Raw genomic sequence first — 27,747 nt, forward strand, 5'->3', positions numbered from 1 at the left:
TTCTTTTTTTTTTTTTTTTTTACATGGGCAGGCACTGGGAATCGAACCGGGGTCCTCTGGCATGACAGGTAAGCATCCTTGCCTGCTGAGCCACCATGGCCTGCCCTCAAATAGTTTCTTCTAGAAGTTCAACTATGTGGACTATGGTTATACCTGACAATATGATTTGTTACAGCATAACTTTCACATTTAAAATAGACAAAAAATTAGTATCATTTACATGTCTTAAGATAAAATGCCTTTGCATGGGAGCTTTCTTTCCAGTACTTTGAGGTCCACAAGATGTATCTAAAAAATTTACTACTATGGAAAATGAAGACTGCTTCAATTGATTGGACCTGAGGGAAGGGCCTGTGGGTTTTTTTAAAAAATTAATTGCTGTAACACTGTCATTCAGTAGGCTGAGGGTGTTTTCTATTTTCATTAGACATCATTAGGTATAAAGGTCTTGCAGGAAAACTATGCTAAATGAATTCCGCCATTTTGCTAACCCTGATATGGCTCTTGGGTTCAGCATTCCATTAGGACTATTGACTCCATTCATATTCATTTTTGTTACGAATCTTACAAAGGGGGGTGCTTCTGAGTATTTAAGTCCACATTCTATTTTAAGGCTGTATATTTGTTTTTCTAAATTTTTCTTGAAGCCCAATCATCATTTTGTCCATCTTGTGTCATGTCATCTTCTAGAACCCAGCTAACTGTGCTATCTCCTACTTCTTTCTGGCCTTGAGTTCTTACAACAGTCAGAAATTGTAAGGGACTTTTACTCCTGAGCCCATGGTAGCTGCCATCTTGTGTCGCTGTTGCTCAAAAGCCAGCCACTCAATTAGTTTTTAATACCACAAGCCAAACAAAAACTTATCTGAAGCTGAATTTGGCCAACTAGAATTTAAATTTTGCAACTCACTTAAACTGTTTATTTTTTAAACATACTCAACAAAAGTCACCTAGAGGCTGCCATGTGCTTTGCTATGTGACAGAGGAATCCAGGATCACCAGCACTGGGTCTTAGAAAGAAGATTGTTTGCTCTAGAAGAAGCCATGTCATAAACAACTCTGGAAGGCAAACACAGTGAGGAACAGAAGCCTTCCCCCAATGGCCATATGAGCAAGCTCAGAAGTTGGACCTCCAGCTCCAGAATTCAGACTGCAGCTTATGCCAAAAGCTTGGCTGCAATTCATGAAAAACCCTGGGCTAGAACTACTCAGCTAAGCCACTCCCAGATTCCAGCTCTTCAGAAACTCTGAGATAATGTTTATTGTTTCAAGCTGCTCAGTCTTGGAGTAATTTGTTAATACAGCAATAGATAATCTGCATTTAAGTACCTGGAAATAGGATGCTTCCATTAATAGAAACCTAAAATAAGGGAGTGACTTTGGAACCAGGCAGTGGTGGGCTTTGAGGGGAGTATTAGAGCCTTGAAGAAACTGTTATAATAGAAGCCACATGGCCTTGATAAAGCTGTAGGTGAGGCTGAGTAGGAAAGTGAGGTAAACATTATTGGAAACTGGAGGAGATGCTTGTAATGGCAAACAGTTTAGAAACACTGTCACCTGCAATAATGTAGAAGGTACGAATTGTCCTGAATAATCTAGATAAAGAGAACTCCAGGCCGAGTATTGAGGGTGCCATCTGGTTTATTCTTGCTGATTATAATAAAATGGATATAGTAAAATATAGCAAAAAAGGGGCCAGGACTTGCTGGCTTTGAAAATGTCCAGCCTCTCTAGATGGCAAACAATGCTAAAATTAAGAAATGGCTTCCAAACGAATCGAGGGCACTTCCAGGAAAACAGTACAAAAATAAAGCTAGGGGGCAGGCAATGGTGACGCAGTGGCAGAGTTCTTGCCTGCCATGCTGGAGACCCAGGTTCAATTACTCGTACTTCCCCATGCAAAAAAATAATAATAATAATTTTAAAAAATTAAAAACTAGGTCATAAAGATAAACATATTGATCAATGGGATAGAATTGAGAGCTAAGAAATAGACTCTCAGATCTATGGTCAATTGATTTTTGATAAGGTTACCAATCCCACTCAATTGGGACATAACAGTATCTTCAATAAATGTTGGGAGAACTGGATATCCATAAGCAAAAGAATGAAAGAGGACCCCTATCTCACACCCTATTCAAAACTTAACACAAAATGGATCAAAGACCTAAATCTGAGAACTAGCACCATAAAACTCCTAGAAGAAAATGTAGGGAAACATCAAGATCTAGTGATAGCTGGTAGTTTCTGAGACTTTACCCACAGTACAACTGCAAAAGAGAAAACAGATTAATGGGAACTCTTCAAAATTGAATACTTCAGTGCTTCAAAGGACTCTGTTAAAAGGGTGAAAAGGCAACTGACTCAATGGGAGAAACTATTTGGAAACCACATATCTGATAAGGGCCTGATATACAGAATATATGTAGAAATTCTACAACTCAACAATAAAAAGATAAACAATCCACTTTAAAAATAGGCTAAGGACATGAATAGACATTTCTCCAAAATGGAAATACAGATGACTAAGGCATATGAAAAGATGCTCAGCTTCACTAGCTATTAGGGAAACCCAAATCAAAACCACAGTGAGATATTATCTCACATCTAAAAGAATGGCAGCTATTAAACTAACAGGCAACTACAAGTGCTGGAGAGGATATGGGGGAATTGGAACACATATTCAGTGCCGCTGGGAATGTAAAATGGTATAATCACTGCGTTTGGCAGTTCCTCAGAAAGCTAAGTATAGAGCTGCCTTATGACCCAGTAATCTCACTACTCGGGATATACCTGGAAGATATAAACAAGGACATGAACAGACATTTGCTCACCGATGTTCATAGTGGCATTATTTACAATTGCCAAAAGATGGAAACAACCAAAGTGTCTATGAAGAGATGTATGGAAAAATAAAATGTGATATATACATATGAGGGAATATTATTCAGCAGTAAGAAGAAATGAAATCCTGAAGCACATTACAGCATGGATGAATCCTGAGGACATAAGTGAAATAACTCAGATACAAAAGGACACATATCTTATGATCTCACTAATATGAACTAATTATAATGTTTAAACTCACAGAAACAAAATACAGAGTATAGGTTACCAGGATATAGAATGAGGTTAAAGAACAGGGAGAAGTTGCATAATATTTATCTAGGTTTCACTTGTACATCTGAAAATGGACAGAGATGACAGTGGCATGTTACTGTGAGAATAATTAACAGTGCTGAATGGTGTGTGAGTGCAGTGAAAAGGGGAAGTTTAGAGCCATGTTTGCCACCAGAAGAAAAGTCAGAGGTTAAAACATGTGACTGTATAAAACGGTGAATATTGTGGTGAACAACGTCCATTATTAACTATACAAATATAAAAAAGTCCTTGAACTAGAGTTCAAGAATTAGAGCAGATGTATGACACTATGATAAGGGGTTAATAACGAGGGGTATATGGGAAAAATGTACCTATTGCCAACTATGGACTACAGTTAATAGTGATATTTTAATATTCCTTCATCATCAGTAACCAATGTACCACACCAATACTATGGGTCAATAATATGGGATGGGAAGAAGTATTATTTCTTTTCTGGAGTGATGAAAATATTCTTAATTTGATCATGGGGCTGTATGCACAACTATGTGATGGCACTGAGAGTCAGTGCTTGTGTGCTTCAGATGATTTCTATGCTGTGTGAATATATCTCAATAAAATTCCATTGAAAAAAACATACTCAACAAATTTAAATTTGATAAATACTTAGGAAGTGTTTAGTAAATAAAATGTACATGCAATCAGCATGAGACAATGCTTTAAATGTTATTGCTGAACTATAACCCATACAAACTTTAAAATCTGTTCTGTAACTACTTATTAAAGTATACTTTGAAATTTATTGCTTTTTGTGTATATATTTCACAACAAAAATAAAATTTTAAAAATGTAATTGTTGGAACAGCAAGACATTTGCATAAAATTGTCATATCATACTTTAGATGAGATTTCAGCAGAGGTTAGCATTATACTTGGATTACAAATCAAAGCTACTATCTTGTCTTGTATGACATAAAAAAAGGAAAGTACACTTATTTCAAGTGAAAAGAATATTTTATTTCACTACTTTAATATTGAAATCAGCTATTATACATATTCACCAACTCTTATATTTCAATATTCCTATCTCAGGAGATATCAAAGAGACTAATTTGATGAAGCATTCTCAGCAAACCTAGAATACTGTATATTTCATCTCCAAATTTGTCAGATCCTTTAATAAGTTACTGCTTATTCATCATATTTTAGTATTTATGAAATGAATTAGTGCAATACATCACTGAGGTATTATTTAAAAGGCCCTATACATTTGGATTTGTCATCCCAATTCCGTGGCACTCAATAATATAGGTGTCTTTAGAGGCATCTTCCTCATCTTCTGATTTCTTCACAGTAAATTTAGCCTGGAACCAGAAGAATATTTAATATATAAGTAATATGAAGAGAGCTAGAGGAAAAAAAAACATAAATCCTGCTTAAGCAAGATGGTAGTTAACATCAAAACCATTTTACTGAAGAATCTACATATACACAAAGACCGAATTATTCAGAGAAATTCAATGGCATACAGATAAAATATTTTGTTCTAGAACCATGGTACTTTTCAAAGATGCACATACCTATGGAATTGTTTTGGAATATAACTGGACTCCAGTCCATACCAATCAGAACCCTCAGGAGTATGGCCTGGGCAAATATTAATTTTAAAAGATCAACTGTTGACTGGAAGACACCTCCAATTTTTACCCCTAAAAATTTCCTTAAAAATGGAATTGACATACAAAACACTTTCTCAGATCATAAAGGAATGAAGGTGGAAATCAATAATAGGCAGAGTGCCAGAAAATTCACAAATATATGGAGGCACCCAACGAACTCTTAAACAACCAGTGGATCAAGGAAGAAATTATAAGAGAAACCAATAAATACCTCGAGACAAATGAAAATGAAAACACAACATATCAAAATTTATGGGATGCAGCAAAGGCAGTGCTAAGAGGGAAATTTATTGCCCTAAATGCCTATATCAAAAAAGAAGAAAGAGCAAAAATTGAGGAATTAACTGTCCACTTGGAAAAACTAGAGAAAGAACAGCAAATTAACCCCAAAGCAAGCAAAAGGAAAGAAATAATGAAGATTAGAGCTGAAATAAATGAAATTGAGAACATGAAAACAATCAAGAAAATCAACAAAGCCAGAAGTTGGTTCTATGAGAAAATCAATAAGATTGATGATTCCTTAGTGAGGTAAAAAAAGGAGAGAGAGGATGCAAATAAATAAAATCAGAAATGAAGAGGAGACATAACAACTGACCCCACAGAAATAAAGGAAGTAATGAGAGGACACTATGAACAACTTTATGCTAATAAATTCGACAATGTAAATGAAGTGGACAACGTCCTAGAAAGGCATGAACAACCAACACTGACTCAAGAAGAAATAGATGACCTCAACAAAACAATCACAAATAAAGAAACTGAATCGGTCATTAAGAAGCTCCCGGAAAAGAAAAGTTCAGGCTTCACATGTGAATTCTACAAGTCAAGAAAAGAATTAGTACCAATCCTGCTCAAACTCTTCAAAAAAATTGGAGGGAAAGCAACCTAACTCATTCTACAAAGCCAACATTGCCCTCATACCAAAGCCAGACAAAGATATTACAAGAAAAGAAAACTACAGGCCAATCTCTCTAAATAATATAGATGCAAAAAACCTCAACAAAATACTTGCAAATAGAATCCAACAGCATATTAAAAGAATTATACACCATGACCAAGTAGGATTCATCCCAGGTATGAAAGGATGATTCAACATAAGAAAATCAATTAATATAATTACACCATATCAACAAATCAAACAGAAAAAACACATGATCATCTCAATTGAGGCAGAAAAGGCATTTGACAAAATTCAACATCCTTTCCTGTTGAAAACACTTCAAAGGATAGTGTGTTCACTATGTAGTGAGATGTAGACATATTGTAGATGTCAAATGGTACAACCACTGTGGAAGGCAGTTTGGCGGTTCTTCACAAAGCTAATTATAGAACTGCCATATGACCCAGCAATACCATTGCTAGTTATATACTCAAAGGACATGAGGGCAAAGACACAAACAGACATTTGCACACCAACGTATACAGCAGCATTATTTACAATTGCCAAGAGATGGAAACAGCCAAAATGTCCATCAACAGATGAGTGGCTAAACAGGCTGTGGTATATACATATGATGGAATATTATGCATCTGTAAGACAGAATAAAATTATGAAGTGTGTAACAACATGGATGGACCTTAAGGACATTATGCTGAGTGAGATTAGCCAGAAACTAGAGGACAAATTGTGTGGTCTCACTGATATGAAGAACATTAATGAATGAACTTGGCTAACTTCGGTTAAGAACAGAGGTCATCAGGAGATAAAACAGAGTGGATATTGGGTAATTGGAACCGAAGGGATACAGATTGTGCAAAAGGGCTGATTGTAAAAATTCAGAAATGGATAGCACAGTACTATCTAACTGTAATACAATAATGTTAGAACACTGAATGAAGCTGAGTGTGAGAATGATAGAGGGAGGAGGTCTGGGGTCACAAATGAAATCAGAAGGAAAGATATACGATAAAGACTGAGATGGTATAATATAGGGATGACTAAAGTGTATAATGATAGTGACTAAATGTACAAATTTAAAAATGTTTTGCATGAGGAAGAACAAAGGCATGTCAATAATTGGAGGGTGTTGAAAACAGATGGTAATTCGCATTTTAAAACTTTAACTTATGTGTGAGACTAAAGCAAAAAATGTTTATTTGGTACAAAACTCAAATTTGACTAGTGCATTTCCTAATATAACTTATGTGGACAGCTTAATTGAACACCATAAGTACATGGAACCTTGAGTAGGGCATGAGATTTTGTAGGTTTGCCCAGAGTGATGCCTCGATAAATCCCAGAAGGATTTGAACAGTGAATTAAAATTTGCAAAGTCCCCTTGGGGGAATGATTAAGAAAGGGGGAAAATTTAACTTCCCCAAGTGGAGAATTCTTGATATTCTCACAAGCAGTGGGGACAACCAAAGTAATTGGCTGAGCCCCCAACCTTGGGGGTTGTTCATATGAACTCAACCCCACAAAGGATAGGCTAAGCCTACTTAAAATAAGGCCTAAGAGAACCTCTTTTGTTGCTCAGATGTGGCCTCTCTCAGCCAACATGACAGGCAAACTCGCTGCCCTCCTCCTCTCTACATGGGACATGACTCCCAGAGGTATGGCCCTTCCTGGCAACGTGGGCCAAAAATCCTAGAATGACCTGGGACTCAGCACCAAGGGTTGAGAAAACCTTCTTGACCGAATGGAGGAAGAGAGAAATGAGACAAAATAAAATGTCAATGGCTGAGAGATTCCAAACAGGGTCAAGAGGTTATCCTAGAGGTTATTCTTATGCATTTAATAGGTATCACCTTTTTTAGTTAAGGTATAATGGAGAGGCTGGAGGGAACTGCCTGAAAATGTAGAGCTATGTTCCAGTAGCTATGTTTCTTGAAGATGACTGTATAATGATATAGCTTTCACAGTGTGACTGTGTGACTGTGAAAACCTTGTGTCTGATGCTTCTTTTATCTACCTTATGGACAGATGTGTAAAACATATGGATTAAAAATAAATAAATAATAGGGGGAACAAATGTTAAAATAAATTTAGTAGCTTGAAATGCTAGTGATCGATGAAAGGGAGGGGTGGGCGTACAGTATATATGAATTTTTTCTGTTTTCTTTTTATTTCTTTTTCTGAATTGATGCAAATGTTATAAGAAATGATCATGATGAATATACAACTATGTGATGAAAAAAAGAATGTTCACATTATATGTTGACTGGTTTTATTAATAAAAATTAAGAAAAAAAAGAATTACACAAACTGTTAAGAATAAGGTAATAGTTGCTTTGTCTTGGTACATTTTGAATGTTTAATTTTTTTTTTTACCAGCACCCATTATTTTTGTAATTTAAACAATTCTTAAAGTAAGCGCCATTCCTTGTAAGATGCTACATTAAAATTTTTATATTACATTGTGAAATTACTTTACAAAATTATGTTATAAAGACTACAGCAAAATGGAAATATGTTTCATATTATCGAAAAAGGCAAGAAACAAACCTGTATGCATTAACTGTAAAGAATGGGAAGAGAAACAATTTCAAGAGAAAAAAGAACATACACAAATGTTAACAGTGGTTTTACTGACAAGGCGACTTATGGGCAGGTATTTTTCCTCAATTTTTCCTATTTTTAATAGAGAAATTATATTAGTTTCATGATGAAAATCTGCACATTAATCATTTTTTTAAGTCTCAATATGAGCTCATACAATGTTAACTGTATGACTCCCAGAGGTATGGTCCTTCCTGGCAATGTGGTACAGAAATCCTAGAATGGCCTGGGACTCAGCACCAAGCTGAGAGTATGGGAACTCATACAATGTCCTTCGCACTATAAAATTTTAAATCTACTCTTCTAAGTTGTGATAAAATATACAAATCACATTAAAATTGTAAATACTTTTCTAAAAGCAGACTAAAGAATGTTAAAATCTCAGCAAATATTCTTCATATTCTACCAAGACAGCCAGAAGAAAATAAAACATTTAAAACTTTATGTATTTATCTATGTTTATAGCAACTATGAATTCCTTGTGATATGATATACAGTTCTTATCAAAACACCTTTACTTACTCTGTAAAGCAGTAACTACAATGATTTGAAGTATGCCTTCCCAGGCTTTGCTCAAAACCCAGTTTTGTACCACTGAGAAATTATGAAGGCTTTGAGCAATTTACTTTTTCTTTCAGCTCCTGTGTACTCATATGCAAAATGGGAACAGGAACAGTAATAAACAGCCATCTACAGTAGTTATGATGAGTTTTAGGGTAATTCAGGCAAATTACTAGTTAACAGAAATGCCTGCCACATGGAAACTGATAGCAGGTATGATTACTATTAAGTTTTCTCTAATTAAAATTTGACCTAAAATTGGCTCCCATAAAAATCAACTGTTCTTTAGGATGGAAATACATACCTTTGCTAGTTGTTCAGCAAAATGGATAGCTGTTTGTGTATGCATCGTAACTGGTCCTGTTTTTATTCTGGAAACTCCATTGGCTAATGCCATGAAAATGATCAGCTATATAAATAAAAGAACAAAGAAGACAAAGCTTCACACATCTGTTAATAATAGAATTTAAAACTCTATTGCTGGTGATGTCATCAACACGGCAATGTAAACAACTATTGAAAACCTCTCCCTAGGGAGTGAAAAAAAAAAAGACAATTCTGATTTGTCCAGAATGCTGGAGGAACATATAAACTGATTTGTCCAGAATGCTGGAGGAACATATAAACTGCAGAAGGACCCTACAAATGTTGAATTTAAGAATAAGAAAAATTTCAGGTAGGAAAATTCCATCCTAGACTGGCTGGTCTTCTCCCCATCCCTCACCTGGTCTCATACAGCACAGGAAGTACACAAAAGAAGTGGTCAGGAATCCTCTCACCTTCCACCAGGGACAGAAACTATAAAATCAACAACAGTAGACATATCCCCATCGTTTGGAGAACTGGGGGACAAAGGGGGACAATTCAAGGCCCAGGTCAGTGAGGGACAAAGACTATGAGACAATGTAGACAGAGACTGTATTTCCAGCCCAGGGATCTGGTGCCCTGATCCCTGCTTGGGGGACAGCTGAAAACTGGGGCAGTTGGGGGGAGTCCTCTGCTACAAATACACTGACAGCCCCAACTGAGTCAGACTTTGGTTGGCAAAGTGAGGGCACAGGAACCCCATGGTTTTAGGCCCACCTAGTCAGATGCAGCCTGGGTGCCAAAAGGTAAACACCTTCTGAGGACAACAAAGTTACCGAACAGTGCTATCTGCTGGGTAGACCAGAAAGTATAAGGGAATATTACAGAGACTCTACAGACTCTACCCCAGGCCCAAAGCAGCAGGTCTATATACCCTGCATGGGAACTGGTCCCTGTTTTGGACGACAAATGGACAACCCAACTCTTAAAGCAGTGTCCTAAAACAAACTCAGGTCTTGCTGGCCAGCAAAAAAACAGATCACCACTAGAAGCTAGCATACTTGTTTTATGTACAAACAGAGACCATGCTGTGGTGCCCAATGCCTACCCCCATCCCTGTGGGTGCTGAGTTTTTGGAGCGAGAAGAGGGGACAGAGCCAATCTAACAACTGGCCAGTGAGAGAGACAAAGAACACATAAAAATCAAGGCAAACCAATAAGAAAACCCTAGGTAAAAGAGAGAAAATGAACTCCAGAATAAACCAATCAAGAAAATCAGATGTTTAGACATCAGCAAAAGATTATGTCATACTAGGAAGCACAAAGATATGGCCCAAAGTAACAAATCACACTTCAACTGAGATACTGGAATTGAAACAACTAATTAAAGATGCTGAAACAAAACTAAATCAAATCAATGAGTTGAAGGAAAATGTGGCAAAAGAGATAAAGGATTTAAAGAAGACACTGGGTGCCCATATAGAAGAACTCAAAAGTTTGAAAAAACAAATGGCAGAATTTATGGGAATAAAAGGCACAATGGAAGAGATGAAAAACACAATGAAGACATACAAAAGCAGATTTGAAGAGGCAGGATTAATGAACTAGAAGACAGAACATCTGAAATCCTACACACAATAGATGGGTAAAAGAATAGAAAAATATGCTCAGGGTCTCAGGGAGCTGGGTGACAAAATGAAGTACATGAATATGCATGTTATTGGGTATCCCAAAAGGAGAAGAGAAGGGAGAGAGGGAAGAAAGAATAATGAAGGAAATAATCAATGAAAATTGCCCACTCTTATGAAAAACACAAAATTACAGGTCTAAGAAGTACAGTGTACCCCAAACAAAACAGATCCAAAGAGACCCACTCCAAGACACTTACTAATCAGACTGTCAAATGTTAAAGACAAAGGGAGAATTCTGAAAGCAGCAAAGAAGTGTGATCCATTGCATACAACAGAAGCTGAATAAGACTAAGTGCAGCTCTCTCAGCAGAAACCATGGAGGTGAGAGGGCAGTGGTATCATATATTTAAGACACTGAAAGTGAAAAATTGCAAACAAGAATTCCTGATCTGGCAAAACTGTCCTTCAACAATGAGGGAGAGTTTAAAATATTTACAGATAGACACTGAGCAAGTTCATGAACAAGAGAACTGCTCTACAAGGGAGTGCTACAGGCAGACAGGAAAAGAGAGGAGAGAGGTTTGCAGAAGAGTGTAGAAATAAAGATTATCAGTAAGCATTACTAGTAGGGTAAAAAAAAGAGGGAAATACAAGATATGGCATATAACGACCAAATGATAAAATGGTTGGACAAAGTACTGCCTTTACAATGATAACACTAAATGTTAATGGATTAAACTCTCCAATCAAAAGACAGAGATTGGAAGAATGGATCCATCTATATGCTATCTACCAGACTCACTTTAGACCCAAGGACAACAAGAGGTTGAAAATGAAAGGCTAGAAAAAGATATTTCATGCAAGCAATAGGCAGAAAACAGCAGGGATAGTTATACTAATATCAGACAAATTAAACCTCAAATGTAAACAATTAGGAGGCAAAGGAGGACACTATTTATTAATAAAAGGGGCAATCCATCAAGAAGACATAATAATCATAAATATTTATGCACCAAGCCAGAATGCCCCAAAATACATGAGGCAATCACTGACAACTGAAGGGAGAAGTAGACACCTCTATAATAATAGTTGGAGACTTCAATACACCATTCTCATCAATGGATAGACTAAACAGAAGATCAATAAGGAGACAAGTGATTTTGAATATGATAAATGAACTAGACTTAACAGACATTTACAGAACATTTCACCCCACAACAGGAGGATATATATTTTTCTCAAGTGCTCATGGATCATTCTCCAAGAGAGATTGCATGCTGGGACACAAAGCACGTCTCAATAAATTTAAAAAGACTGAAATAATAGAAAACACTTTCTCAGATCATAATAGAATGAAGATGGAAATCAATAACAGGCAGAAGGCCAGAAAATTCACAAATATATGGAGGCTAAACAACCAGTCTTAAACAACCCGTGAGTCCAGGAAGAAATTACAAGAGAAATCGGTAAATATCTTGAGGCAAATGAAAGTGAGAACAAAGCATATCAAAACATGGGATGCAGCAAAGGCAGTGCTGAGAGGGAAATTAATTGTGCTAAATGCTATATTAAGAAAGAAGAGCAAAAAAAAAAAAATGAACTGAGGAATTAACTGTTCAACTGGAAGAACTAAAGAAAGAACAACAAATTAACCTCAAAGCAAACAGAGGGAAAGAAATAATGAAGATTAGAGCAGAAGTAAATGAAATTAAGAAAATCAACAAAATCAGAAATTGGTTCTTTGAGAAAGTCAGTAAAATCGATGAATCTGATTTTATTGGTCTGACAAAGGAAAAAATGAGAGAGGATGCAAATAAATAAAAATCAGAAATGGGAGGGAGGACATAACTACTAACCCCACAGACATAAAGGAAATAATGAGAGGACACTATGAACAACTATATGCTAACAAACTAGACAACTTAGATGAAATGGACAATTTCCTAGAAAAGTATGAACAAACACTGACTCGAGAAGAAACGGACGACCTTAACAAATAATCACAATTAAAGAGATTGAATCAGTCATCAAAAAATACAAAAAAGAAAAAGTCTAGGACCAAATGGCTTCACATGTAAATTCTACCAAGCATTCTAGAAATAATTAGTACCAATCCTGCTCAAACTCTCCAAAAAAATCAAAAGAGAGCTACCTACCTCATTCTATGAAACCAACATTACCCTAATATCAAAGCCAGACACTACAAGAAAAGAAAATTACAGACCATTTCTTTAATGAATATAGATGCAACACTCTTCAATAAAATACTTACAAATTAAATCCAGCAGCACATTAAAAGAATTATACATGACTCTCCTATTTTGAAACTGTTGTGCACCTCAGAAAAGCCATGTTCTTTAATCCTCATTCAATATTGTTGAGTGAGATCTTTTTTATTGGGTTGTTTCCATGGAGATGTGACCCACCCAAATGTGGGGGGGACCTTTTGATCAGCTGGTTTCCATGGAGAAGTGTCTCCACCCATTCAAGGTGGGGTCGCTTACTGGAGCCCTTTAAGAGGGAACCATTTGGAAAGAGCTTCAAAGCCCACACAACCAGAGACCTTTGGAGATGCAGAAGGAAAACACCCCCAGGAAAGTCCTTTGAAATGAAAAGCCTGGAGAAAAAGCTAGCAGATATGACCATGTGTCTTTCCAGCTGACAGAGGTGTTCTAGAGTGACTGGCATTTCTTGAATCAAGGTATCTTTTATTGGATGCCTTAGTTCGGACATTTTAATGACCTTAGAAATATAAACTTGCAACTTAATAAATTCCCTTTCTAAAAACCATTTCATTTCTGCTACATTGCATTTCAGCAGATTTAACAAACCAATATAATGATGACCAAGTGGGTCTTATTCCAGGTGTACAAGGTTGGTTCAAAACAAGAAAATCAATTAATGTAGTATACTACATGAATAAATCAAAGGTGAAAACCACATAATCATCTTGAATGATGCAAAAAAAGGCATTCGACAAAATGCAGCATCCTTTTTTGATGAAAATACATCAAAAGATAGGAACAGAAGAAAATTTCCTTAACATGATAAAGGGCATATTATGAAAAACCCACAGCTAACATCATACACAATGGGGAAAGACTGAAAGTTTTCCCTCTAAGATCAGGAACAAGACAAGGATGCCCACTGTCACCATTCTTCTTCAACATTGAGCTGGAAGTTCTAGCCAGAGCAATCAGCAAGAAAAAGAAATAAAAGGCATCAAACTGGAAAGAAAATAGTAAAACATCACCACTGTTTGCATATGACAGGCTCTTATATGTAGAAAGTCCCCCCAAAAAATCCACAGCAAAGCTACTACAGCTAATAAATGAGTACAGCAAAGCAGCAGAATACAAGATCAACAAGCAAAAGTTTCTGTACACTAGTGATGAGCAATGTGAGGAAGAAATTAAGAAAAAAATTCCATTTACAGCAGCAACCAAAAGAATAAAATATTTAGGAATGAATTTAACCAAGGACATAAAAGACCTATACATGGAAAACTAAAAAACACTGCTAAAAGAAATCAAGGAAGCCTGAAATAAATGGAAGGACAGACCATGTTCATGGACTGGATGAATAAATATAGTTGTCAATTCTACCCAAATTGATTTATAGATTCAATGCAATACCAATTAAAATCTCAACAACTTACTCTGCATCAATAGAAAAACGAACATTTTTTTTCCGATGGGCACGGTGGCCCAAAGAGCTAGAAATATCCTGAGAAAGAAAAATGAAGTGGGAGGCCTCACACTACCTGATTTTAAAGCATAGCACAAAGCTACAGTGATCAAAACAGCATACTGGCATAAAGACAGTCATAATGACTAGTGGAATCGAACTGAGAAGTAGACCTCTCATCACTGATTTCTGATAAGGCAATCAACTGGGAAAGAGCAGCCTCATCAACAAATGTGCCTGAAGAACTAGACATGCATATACAAAAAAAAGAAAGAGGACCTCTATTTCACACCTCACATAAAAATTAACTCTAATAAAATTAACTCTGATAAAAATCTATCAAAGACTTAAACATTAGTGTTAAGACCATAAAACTTTCAGAAGAAAATGTAGGAAAATATCTTTAAGATATTTTAAAAATATTTTTAAGATCTTGTGGTAGGAAGTGGTTTCCTAGACCTTGCACCCAAAGCTCGAGCAATGAAAGAAGAAATAGATAAATGGAAACTCATCAAAACTGAATACTTTTGTGCATCAAAGGACTACGTCAGCAAAGTAAAAAGGTAGCCTATGCAATGGGAGACAATATTTGGAAACAATATATTAGATAAAAAGGTTTAAGATCCAAACAAATAAAGAGATCCTACAACTCAACAACAAAGACAAACAACCCAATTAAAAAATGGGCAAAAGACATGAACTGACACTTGTCAGAAGAGGAAATACAAATGGCTAAAAGGCAATAAAAAAGATGCTCAATTTGATTGGCTATTAGGGAAATGCAAATCAAAACCATAATGAGATATCATCTCACACCCACCAGAATGGCCATTATCAATAAAACAGAAAATGGCAAGTGCTGGAGAGGATGTGGAAAAAGAGGCACACTTATCCACTGTTGGTGGGAATGTCAAATTGTACAACCGCTGAGGAAGGCAGTTTGGCGGTGCCTCAAAAAGCTAATTATAGAACTGCCATATGACCCGGCAATACAATTGCTAGGTATCTACTCAAAGGACATGAGGGCAAGGACACAAATGGACATTTGCACACCAATGTTTATAGCAGCATTATTTACAATTGCAAAGAGATGGAAACAGCCAAATGTCCATCAACAGACGAGTAGCTAAACAAACTGTGGTATTTACATATGATGGAATATTATGCAGCTGTAAGACAGAATAAAGTTATGAAGTATGTAACAACATGGATGTACCTTAAGGACATTATGCTGAGTGAGATTAGCCAAAAACAAAAGGACAAATACTGTATGGTCTCACTGATATGAACTGACATTAGTGAATAAACTTGGAATATTTCATTGGTAACAGAGACCATCAGGAGACAGAGATGAAGGGATACAGATTGTGCAAGACGACTGAAGATAAAAACTCAGAAATGGATGGCACAATACTACCTAACTGTAATACAATTATGTTAAAACACTGAATGAAGCTGAATGTGAGAATGGCAGAGGGAGAAGGGCTGGGGGCACAAATGAAATCAGAAAGAAAGATAGACGATAAAGATTGAGATGGTATAATCTAGGAATGCCTAGAGTGTATAATGACAGTGACTAAATGTACAAATTTTAAAAATGTTTGTACATGAGGAAGAACAAAGGAATGTCATTACTGCAGGGTGCTGAAAATGGTAATTAATATTTTAAAATTTCAACTTATGCGTGAGACTAAAGCAAAAAATGTTTATTTGGTACAAAACTTATATTTTGACTAGTACATTTCCTATTATAACTTATGTAGATAGCTTAACTGAACACCATAAGTACATGGAACCTTGAATAGGACATGAGATTTTGTTGGTTTGTCCAGAGTGATGCCCTGATAAATCCCAGAGCGATTTGAACAGTGAATTAAAAAGTATTTGCAAAGTCCCCTTTGGGGAACGGTGAGAATGGGGGAAAATTCAACCTCCCTAAATTGAATTCTTGAGATTCTCACAAGCACTGTGGACAACCAAAGCTACAGGCTGAGCCCCCAGTCTTGGGATTTGTTCATATGAAACTTAACCCCACAAAGGATAGGGCAAGCCTACTTAAAATTAGGCCTAAGAGTCACCCCCAAGAGAACTTCTTTTGTTACTCAGATGTGGCCTCTCTCTCTCCAGTCAACACAACAAGCAAACTCACCACCCTCCCCATCTATGTGGGACATGACTCCCAGGGGTGTGGACCTTCCTAGCAACATGGGACAGAAATCCTAGAATGAGCTGAGACTCAGCATCAAGGGATTGAGAAAACCTTCTCCACCACAAGGGGGAAGAGTGAAATGAGACAAAGTTTCAATGGCTGCGAGATTCCAAACAGAGTGGAGAGGTTATCCTAGAGTTTATTCTTACACATTAAGTCGATATCACCTTGATATTCAAGATGTAATGGAGAAGCTGGAGGGAACTGCCTGAAAATGTACAGCTGGGTTCCAGTAGCCATGTTTCTTGATGATGATTGTATAATGATATAGCTTTCACAATGTGACTGTGTGATTGTGAAAACCTTGTGTCTGATGCTTTTATCTACCTTGTCAACAGATGAGTAGAACATATGGAATAAAAATAAATAATAGGGGGAACAAATGTTAAAATAAATTTAGATTGAAATGCTAGTGATCAATGAAAGGGAGGGGTAAGGGGTATGGTATGTATAATTTTTTTTTTCTGTTTTCGTTTTATTTGTTTTTCTGTTGCCTTTTTATTTCTTTTTCTGAATTGATGCAAATGTTCTAAGAAATGATCATGATGATGAATATGCAACTATGTGATGATATGAATTACTGATTATATATGTAGAATGGAATGATCATAAGTTAAGAATGTTTGTGTTTCTTTCTTGTCATTATTTTTTTAATTTTAAAAATAAAAAAATTAAAAAAAAACAGAACATAATGAGATGTTATCTCACACCACTAGAGTGGCTATTATCAATAAAATAGAAAAAGACAACTGCTGGAGAGGATGTGGAAAAAGAGGCACTTAACCACTATTAGAGGGAACATAAAATGGTACAGCTGCTCTGGAAGGCAGTTTGATATTTCCTTAGGAAGCTAAGGATAGATCTGTCATATGATCCAGCAATTCCGCTATGAGGTATATACTCGGAAGACCTGAAAGCATGGGCATGAATGGACATTTGCACACCGATGTTAAAGCAGCATTATTCATGAGTGCCAAGAGATGGAAACAGCCCAAAAGTGCATCAACAGACAAGTGGCCAAACTGTGGTATATACATACAATGGAATATTATGCAGCTGTAAGATGGAATAAAGCCATGATGCATACAACAATGTGGATGAATTGAGGACATTATGTTGAATGAAATAAGCCAGAAACAAAAGGACAAATACTATATGCCCTTACTAACAAGAACTAACTATAAGGAGCAAACTTTGAGAGTTAGGGTTGAAAATATGGGTTATTAAGAGAAAGAGGATAGAGATTGGTCATTTGATACTGAAGAAGCACAAAGCATTCAACAGAAATGGATACAAAGTTTCAGAAATGGATTGCATAATACTGTGAAATGGTAGTACAATATTGTAAGCATAATGAAAAAAGTTGAAGGGAGAATATGGTTAAATGAGGAAGGTTAGGTGCTTTTTTGTCATCAGAAGGAAAGACAGGATAAAAACTGGGAGTTTATAACTTAGGAAAACCTAGAGTGAACAATAATAGTGATTAAATGTATAAATATGATAGTTTTTACATAAGGGAGAACAAATGCCTCCATGTCAAGGTGTTAAAAATGGGATGGTATACTGAAAAAATTGCACACCAGCATCTATGGTTAACAGGCAATATACTAAAACTAACTGTCAGTAAGAGGCAGATGTAAGGGAGGGTTATGGGATTCTTATTGTTTCTCCTTCTGTTTTTTTGTTTTTTTTCTTTTCCTCTTTTTTCTTTGAGGAAAAAATGGAAATGTTTCCATATAGATTGTGGTGATGAATACATAACTATGTAATTATACCAGGAACCACTGACTGTACACTTAGGATGGATTATATGGTGTGTGAACAAAACTAAAAAAACAAACAGAGAGATACAAGTGCTGGAGATATGAAGAGAGATACGTATCTATTAACTGTTGGTAGGGAGGCAGAATGGTGTGGGAGGGCAATGTGGTAGTTCCATAGGAAGTTAAGTATAGGGCTGCCATTTGGTTTTGCAATGCTATTATTAGGTATATACCTGAAAGAATTGAAAGCAGGGACATGAATAGACATTGCACACTGGTGTTTATGGCGGCATTATTCACGATTTGCAATGGATGGAGAAGGCCTAAGAGTATATCAACTGATGAATGGACAGATGAACTGTGATGTATACATATGACAAAATATTGAGTGACTGCAGGAAGGAATGATGTTGTGTAGCAGGAAACTAGATGAATGATCCTTGAGGACTTTATGCTGCATGAAATAAGCAAGAAACAAACGGACAAATATTGTATGGGATCACTGATATAAATTTGGTGTAACAATCAAAGTCTGAGAATTGAATTTTAGAGCACAGGTTATCAGGGGATAGAAACTGGGCACAGACCGGGCAATAGAAGATTAAGGAGTATGAAAAGTTCAATAAGGCTCATTGTAAAGGTTCCTAGATTATAAATTCTTACAGATGTTACAACTATTCCTGAGTTTTAACTGTTATTTCTAAATTATGAGATGCGATGCTCTTTGGTAGTATCCTGGTATCTCTATGATAACTCAGGCTCAGAGTTAGAGTTTTGTAGCCTTGAAAGACAGTATTATTCCATACAGCAACTGAAAAAGAAATCAGACTTCAATTAGAGATATGAATGAAATGGACCTGGTTAGGACTAAGGTAAAGCAGAATACAGGGTAAAGGATGATATTGTTCTGTCTTTCAAAACTTCAACTTCTGTGAGACCAAACATTCTAGTTTGCTAGCTGCTGGACTGCAACACACCAGAGATGGATTGGCTTTTAATAAAAGGGGGTTTATTTCATTAGTTCTTCAGAGGAAAGGCAGCTAACTTTCCACTGAGGTTCTTGCTTATGTGGGAAGACACAGGGTGATCTCTGCTGGCCTTCTCTCCAGGCCTCTGGGTTCCAACAACTTTCCCTGGGGTGATTTCTTTCTGCATCGCCAGAGACCTGGGCTGAGTTGCAAGTGCTGAGCTGAGGTATGCTGAGCTGCTTAGGCTGTGCTACGTTGTGCTGTCTCATTTAAGCACCAGTCAATTAAGTCAAACATCTTTCATTACAGCAGGCACACCTCCTAGCTGACTGCAGATGTAATCAGCAACAGATGAGGTTCACGTACCATTGTTTCATGTCCATAGCAACAGCACTAGGTGCCTTCACACGGCCAAGGTGACAACTGAATCTAACTACCGCACCAAAGGAAGAGATGTTTATTTGGTCTGAAATCTAATTATTCTGTAGCGCACTATCTAGTTTGTCAGGTCAGTCTATCTAAGCAACTAAATTACACAGAACCTAGAGAAGGGAATGAGGTCTTGCTATTTTGTACAGGTTAAGGTAATACCCTAATACATTCCAGAGTACTAGGGGCAGAAAACAAAAATGTATTTGCAAAGTCCCCTTGAGGAACGAACTAGGGAAAAATGTGGAACTATTAATCTTCCCCACCTGAGGAATTTCTGATATTTTCCCAAGTATTAGTGACTCCCAATTGAACAAGCTAAGCCATGATCTTGAGGCTTACCTTTATGAAACTTATCTCTGCAAATGGCAAAGCTAAGCCTATTTAAAACTGTGACTAAGAATCGGCCCCAGAGAACCTCTTCTGTTGTTTGTATGTGGCCTCTCTCTAAGCCAACTCAGCAAATAAAATCACTACTCTCCCCCCTACATGGGACATGACTCCCAGGGGTGTAAGTCTCCCTGGCATGTGGGACACACTCCCAGGGATGTGCCTGGCCCTGGCTTCATGAGACTGAGAATGCTTTCTTGACCACAAGGGTCATAAGAAATGGACAAAACAAAGTTTCAGTGGCGAAGAATTTTCAAACAGCATCAAGAGGTCATTCAGATATTACAAATTGCCACAGACTACCAAGCCCCAACAAACAGTATTCCTGAAAACCCTGGAGAATACCTTAGATCCTGGGCTTTATCTAAGTCTTTACATTTTACCTAATAAGTTTACTTTTCCATAAAGCTAAGACCTCTTTAACTTAACTCTCTCCAAGTTGCTCCAAGAACATCAACCAGTTTCATACCTCTACAGCATACAGCCAACACTCCTTTCTACCACAAAGAAGTTAAAACAATCATTGACCAGATATTCCTGAAGACTAAGGGAATGATTACATAAGAGGCAGGAGGTTTAATCAAGAAATTCGGATTTAACAAATGATTATGACTACTGACTCATCATATAGATACTATTTTTTAGTTTCTACTGTGTTAGAATAGGTAGAAGGAAATACCAGAAACTGTTGATCCCTGATCTTTGACAGTAACTGTGTAGCTACATAGCAAAAAAAAAAAAAGAAAGAAAAAGAAAGAAGTCAGTTGCTCCTGTTTGAATGCATCTACTTCTGGATGTTTTATTCTGTTCCACTCATCTATATATCTCTCTCTGACAATACTACACTGTCTTAGTAAACTTACCTTTATTTTAAGCTTTAAATTGGGTAGAATGAGATATTAGGGGTCAATGGGGGAGGGGGAATAAGGGGTATGGGATGTTTGGGGTCTTCTCTTTTCTTTTTCTTTTTTTTTTTTACTGGAGTAATACAGATGTTCTAAGATTGGTCATGGTGATGAATGTACAACCACGTGATGATACTGTGAACCATTAACTGTACACTTTGGATGGATTGTACATACCATGAATAAATCTCAATATTACATTTGAGAAATAAACTCTATTGCTGATCACAATGAAAATACTACTAGAAAGCAAAATAACTAAATAATTTCTATTCCTTTAGGTTTCTAGAAACTCTGAAATGTCAGAAAACCCAAAATCTTAAATATTTCTTTACCAGAAATAAAATAAGGAGTTGAAAGTTAACAGATTAAATAGGACCAACCATCTCTGCAAGCTGATATATGATGGTTCTTCAACTATCTAAATATTACAGCATTTTAACAGGTATGAGTACACTAATACACAATAACTGGGAGGATCAAATAGACCAGGGAAGGAGAAGACTAAAAATAGACAAAATTGTCTTACGGGAAATCCTTGAGGGATGCATTTCTAAATGCAGACTCTGATTATCTGAGATTAAGGAGAGAAAAGAACGCAGAAAGAAAAACCTATCAAGACAATAGATCATAAATAAGATCTTGTTCTAATTTGCCAGCTGCCAGAATGCAATATACCAGAAAGGGAATGACTTTTAAAAGGAGAATTTAATAGGTTACTAGTTTACAGTTTTAAGGCCGAGAAAATGTCCCAATTAAAGCAAGTCTATAGAAATGTCCAATCAAAGGCATCCAGGGAAAGATACCTTGGTTCAAGAAGGCCGATGAAGTTCAGGGTTTCTCTCTCAAGTGGAAGGGCACATGGTAAACATGGCGTCATCTGCTAGCTTCTTCTTCTGGCTTCCTGTTTCATGAAGCTCCCCAGGAGCCATTTTCCTTCTTCATCTCCGAAGGTCACTGGCTGGTGGACTCTGCTTCTTGTGGCTGTCATTCAGCTCTGCTCTCTGAATCTCTCTCATTCTCTAAAATGTTTCCTCTTTTATAGGACTTCAGAAACTTATCAAGACCCACCCAAATGGGTGGAGACATGTTGTCACCTAATCCAGCCTAACAACCACTCTTGATTAAATCACACCCCCAGGGAGATGATCTGATTACAGTTTCAAACATACAGTATTGAATAGGGATTATTCTGCCTTTATGAAATGGGATTTTGATTAAAACATGGCTTTTCTAGGGTCCATACATCCTTTCAAACCAGCACAAATCTTATTTGAAAATATTCAATATCATTTCTCAGTGTGCCTGGAACTTTCTACAAATCCTTCCTGGATAACTACATTTCCAATCCTGACTGGCTGATTGGTTCTAGGTATAGTTAAATCCTCAGATGGAATACTATTTTCTGGCAATTTGCCTTTCAAAAGGTCAGAATTTTACAAACCGTCTATTTGCTTTCTTTGTACCTAGGAGTTCAGGTCCCAGATTATCCCTTCTCTTTTGCATTTTACTATAAGGTGCAAGGAGGAATCAGGCTGTACTTTCCACATTTAGATTGGAAATCTCCTCAGCTAAATATCCAAATTTGATGGTTTGAAAGGATTTATGTACCCTAGAAAAGCAACGCCTTAATCCTAATCCAGTCTCGTGGAGGCAGCTGTTTCTTTTAATCCCTTTTCAGTACTTTAGGTGGGAAACATAATTAGATTTTTTCCACCGAGATGTGAGACACCCAATTGGGGGTATTAACCTTTGATAAGAGGTGGGTCTTTCCATGTGGGGCTTGATCAGTTTACTGAAATCCTTTAAAAGAGAAAGCATTTTAGAGAGAGTCCCTTTTAGAGCCAGGAGAGAGCCATGAGATCCACGAGAGTCGAGAACCCAGGCAGCCAGAGACCTCTGGAGATGAAGAAGGAAAACAGCCCTGGGGGAGCTTCATGAAACAAGTAGCCTGGAGAGAAAGCTAGCAGACATCATCACGTTTGCCATGTGCCTTTTCAGTTGAGAGAGAAACCCTGAACTTGATCAGCCTTTCTTGAGTGAAGGTAACCTCTTGTTGGTGACTTAATTTGAACATTTTCGTAGACTTGCTTTAGGGGACATTTTCACAGCTTTAGAACTGTAAATTTGCAACTTAATAAATTCCCCCTTCTAAAAGCCATTCTGTTTCTGGTATATTGCATTCCAGCAGCTAGCAAACTAGAACACAAGTTCATCACTTTCAAGTTCTGCCTTCCACCTACCATCAGAACTCAATTTTGTCAAGTTCTCTGCCATTTTAAAACAAGGGTTGTCTTTCCTCCTGTTTCCAATAACACATTCATCATTTCCTTCTAAGGCCATATTGAAAGTACTGTTACCATCCAAATTTCCACCAACAATCTCTTCAGAGCCATCTAGGCTTTTCCTATAAGTACCTTACAATTCTTCAACCTTCTTAACAATTATCCTATTCTAAAGCCACTTTAACATTCTTGGTATTTACAATCGCAGTTTCCCACTTTTGGTACCAAGGCTGTATCAGTCACGGTTCTCTAAGGAAACAGAACTGACAGGAGATATACAAACGTGGAGATATAAAATGTAAGTATCATGCAATTTTTATAAGAATTGTCTCACACTATGGGTATGGATAACTCCAAGCTGCACAGGGCAGAGTACAAGCTTGCAACTCTGATGAAGGTTCTTGATGTATTCCCTAGAAAAAGATGGCTGGCTGAAGTAAAGATGGAAATTAATTCTTCTGACCGCTGAAATCATCACCTATCTTTTAAAGGCCTTCAACTGATTGGATGAGACTTCTCTAATTATTGAAGGTAGTCTATTCAGTTGATTGTAAATGTAATCAGCCACAGATGCAATCAACTTATTGATTATTTAAATCCATGAAATATCCTCACAGCAATAATCACTCCAGCATTTGCCTGACTATAGAACTGGATAGAATAACTAGGTCAAGTTAACACATGAACATAACCATCACAGATGAGATGAAATAATCAAAGGGAGTGAATGTGAAGAAAGGAGGTATAAATCTACACCCATGGGTTCTCCAAAATTTGAATGTTGAGAAGAACGAAAAGAAAAAACAAAAGAAACAACAAGGAGACTAAGAATTTGTGGTCAGTGAGGCAGTGAGGTAGAAAGAGAATTGTGTTTCAGAAACCAAACAAAGAGATTGCACCCGCTATGTCCATGGAGAGAGGCTGAGGTGACTGAGCTCCAGCCGGAGGCACTAGGGCACTGGGACAGCCAAGATGTCAGCTTCATTAGTCTGGACCACCATTTGGGCTGTGAGCAAAAGGAAGCAACAATCCACCCAGGCTGCCCTCACTCTGATACCTTCAACAGCAAACAAGACAAAACAGCTTCTTAAAGATAAGCCCAAACAATAAGTGTGAAAGTTGGTGTCCAAACCAGGGGTTGTAATGTTCTTTCTTATACTCTAGGTTATAGGAAGACAAAAGGAGATTCTGATGGAGAAATTGTTCAAGATGGGGTCAGTGTTCATCGAAAAGAAAGACTGCTAACACTTTTATGAACTAGAAATGGACTATGTCAGGAGACACATTATCCAGAGAGTTTGTGTTCAATAACTCAAACATCAAAAGGCCTTGTTGCTGCTGAGACAGCTTTAATATTTGGCTCCCCAGGACTCCTCCTTCAGCTCCTTCCAGGGATGTTCCTGGAAGACCTGGGGCTTATTAAAAATATAATGTGACTGTCACATTCTCAAGGTTTCTAATGTACAGATGCCTTCTGAGGAACCAAATGCATTTTGAAAATGAATCCAGTGTGTTGAATTCAAGAAGTGATATTTGTACTCTTTTTATTTTATTTGTATTTATATTTTACTTTTTTTTTTTTTTTTTTGAGGGGGGATGCATGGTCCGGGAATTGAACCCAGGTCTATCGCATGGAAGGCAAGCATTCTACCACTGAAGCACCCATGTACCCTTGTATTCTTTACAGAAGATGAAAAATGAGAAGTCATTACTCTCTTTAGAACATTTTTCTCTTCCATAAAGAAAGAGAAAAACCCTATACTGTGCTTAACTCTCTTGCATCCTTTCCGTTAGAAACAGTTTCATTGAAGTTGCCTTAGTGGTAGGACTTCAGGTAGATCCCTATCAAATGGCTTTCTTGGCATTTTCCTGATCAAATTGATGGGTCTTGAAATTCAGAGGCAAGAAATCCTGACTGCTTATAGTAATGTGGCAGTGCATTGCTTTTATGCCCAAATTTGTCATGGCCTTTTGATCTTTTAATTAAAAATGTTATTACCGAATACCTCATTTGCCTGCTCTTTAACTGTACCAACCATCAGATGAAAGTTTTGGGCAACCATTTCCTGGAACTGAATAATGGTACAAAAGATGGAAAATACTCCAGCATCTCTTTCTTAATGCATTTATTTTACCACCCAAAGTGTCTGTTCAAAATGTGGTCTGGAGCTCACTCAGATTCTTTTAGTTGAAAAATCTCATAAAAGCCATTTAAACATGCTCTGCTCAATCCTATAGCTGAGTAAGCAGAACCCCAGGGAAGCTAAGGGCTTGTCCAACCTCATACCACAAGCTACGGCAGCACCAAGACTCAAAAACCCAGGTCTCCCGCCACCATAAGTGATACATTAGGCAGTCAGAAAAGTTAAATGCAGATCTAGTTTCTCTGTCTGGTCAATGTTTCGATAAAATTTTTTCATAATATGATAGAGATGAGATAAGTTTTTATTTTATTTTGAATGGCAAGAATCTTATTTTAAAACCCATTTATGTGAATTACCATTTTGTTTTTTCCTTGAAACTATGAAACAATGGTTTACATTAGCAGGGAAACCAAATAAGAATACCGTAGAAAAGAACATTACAGACTAACACCCCTTATGAATACGGATGTAAAAGTCCTCAAACAGAGAACCATAATGTAAACTACAGACGACAGTTAATAGTATAATTATAATATTCTTTCAGCAATTGTAACATATAAGTGTAACACTAATACAAAAGGTTAATTTAGTGAAAACTGTGAAAGGGGGATTATGGGAACTCTGTACTTTCTGCAAAACTACAATTTCTCTAAATAACAACAACAAAAAAGGTGGGGGGTGACAAACAACTTGAATAGATATTTCTCCAAAGTTATTACAAAGGGCCAATAAATACATGGAAAGATGCTTATGATTGGTAGCCATCAGAAAAACTGAAATCATGGGATACCACTTAACACGTACTAGGATGACTGCTATTTAAAAATTGGAAAATAACAAGTATTGGTAAGGACACTGAGAAATAGGAACCCTTGACACTGTTGGTAGGAATGTAAAATGGTGCAGCCTCTATGGAAAACAATTTGAAACTTCCTCAGAAAGTTAAAAAAAAACTACCAAATGACCTGGCAATCCCATCTCTAAGTATGTATATAAAAGTATTGAAAGCAGGGACTTGAACAGATATTTGTACACCAGTATTCATAGCATTATTCACAGTAGCCAGAAGATGGAAGAAAGCCATGTGTCTATCAACAGATGAATGGATACATAAAATGAGGTATATTCATATAATCGAATATTATTCAGCCATAAAAAGGAAAAGTTCTGATATATGTTATAACATGGATGATCCTCAAAGATATCATGTTAAGTGAAAGAAGCCAGCCACAAAAGGACATATTTTGCATGATTTCACTTAAAAGGAAAAAACAGAATAAAAAAATTCAGAGAGAAAGAGGGAGAACCAGAAAATCCACAAATATGCAGAAAGCAAACAAAGCATTATTAAACAGATTACAGGTTATGGGAGGATTAAAAGGCCGGGATGAGGAGTTAGAACATAATGGTGCACAATTTCTGTTCAGGATGATGAAAAAGTTTCAGTAATGGATGGTGGGGATGGCAGCATGACACTGTGAATGTTAGTTGTACCACTGAACTGCACGCTCCACAGTGTTAAAATGAAATATTTCAAATTGTTTATATGCTACCACAGTAAAAACATATATTCAATCTAATTATCAAATATTGAAATCTAATAGGCTGGAAGATTTTTATCTTAAAAGTATTACCTGATCTTGCAGATATTCATCCATAGCACCACCATGCCTGAGATTAGCTAATAGCATTTCGGCAGCTTCAATTCCAACTTTGTCAGCATTTACTCCTAATACAGACAGAAAATTTTAAAATTTAAATGAATTACTAAGAGGCAAATGATTTAATTACTACATCCCAGTTAGCACTGGTATAACTTATTTTAGGCCCCTGAACTCATCCAATCCACTCTTATCTTTAAATGCACTAGGGAAAGAAGCAGCAGGCCACTTTCCCCTGTTTATAAAAGTAAGAATTATGAAGCCAGTTTACAATAAAGTTATGACCCCACAATGCTGTCTCATTACTAAATTTAAAACCTGCGATTACACTCGTTTATAATTAGTCTCCAGGAAATTCCATCCGAATTAAATGATTAAAAAAAAAAATGGAATGCAAGTTAGTTTAAAGGACAGTAGATGAAAATGATCAGATCAAATATTGTGAGATTTTTTTTTTTCCTTTTAAGATTTGAACTGCTATTATCTTATTTTGAATATAAGTCAGAACACTTATCCCCACCCTTACTC

General features: G+C 36.7%; 1 protein-coding gene and 1 pseudogene across 2 annotated transcripts in view; one reads left to right on the forward strand and one right to left on the reverse strand.

Annotated features, from left to right (window-relative positions):
• Positions 1-4,089: 4,089 nt before the first annotated feature.
• RTCA (RNA 3'-terminal phosphate cyclase) overlaps positions 4,090-27,747 on the reverse strand; it is a 36,609-nt gene continuing 12,951 nt past the window's right edge. Inside the window, exons 9-11 of one of the 2 annotated variants that reach the window (XM_077120125.1) lie at positions 27,193-27,287; positions 9,146-9,250; positions 4,090-4,466 (exon numbers count right to left, since the gene is read on the reverse strand). In XM_077120125.1, the coding sequence (XP_076976240.1) occupies positions 4,365-4,466; positions 9,146-9,250; positions 27,193-27,287 (302 nt within the window). In that variant the 3' untranslated portion in view covers positions 4,090-4,364. The remainder of the gene's footprint in view (positions 4,467-9,145; positions 9,251-27,192; positions 27,288-27,747) is intronic. The other variant, XM_077120126.1, reaches the window with a different exon arrangement.
• On the forward strand, positions 24,387-24,837 carry LOC143650913 (iron-sulfur cluster assembly 1 homolog, mitochondrial pseudogene; annotated as a pseudogene).

Source organism: Tamandua tetradactyla, chromosome 11 (assembly GCF_023851605.1).
Source record: "Tamandua tetradactyla isolate mTamTet1 chromosome 11, mTamTet1.pri, whole genome shotgun sequence".
Classification (NCBI taxonomy): Eukaryota; Metazoa; Chordata; class Mammalia; order Pilosa; family Myrmecophagidae; genus Tamandua; species Tamandua tetradactyla.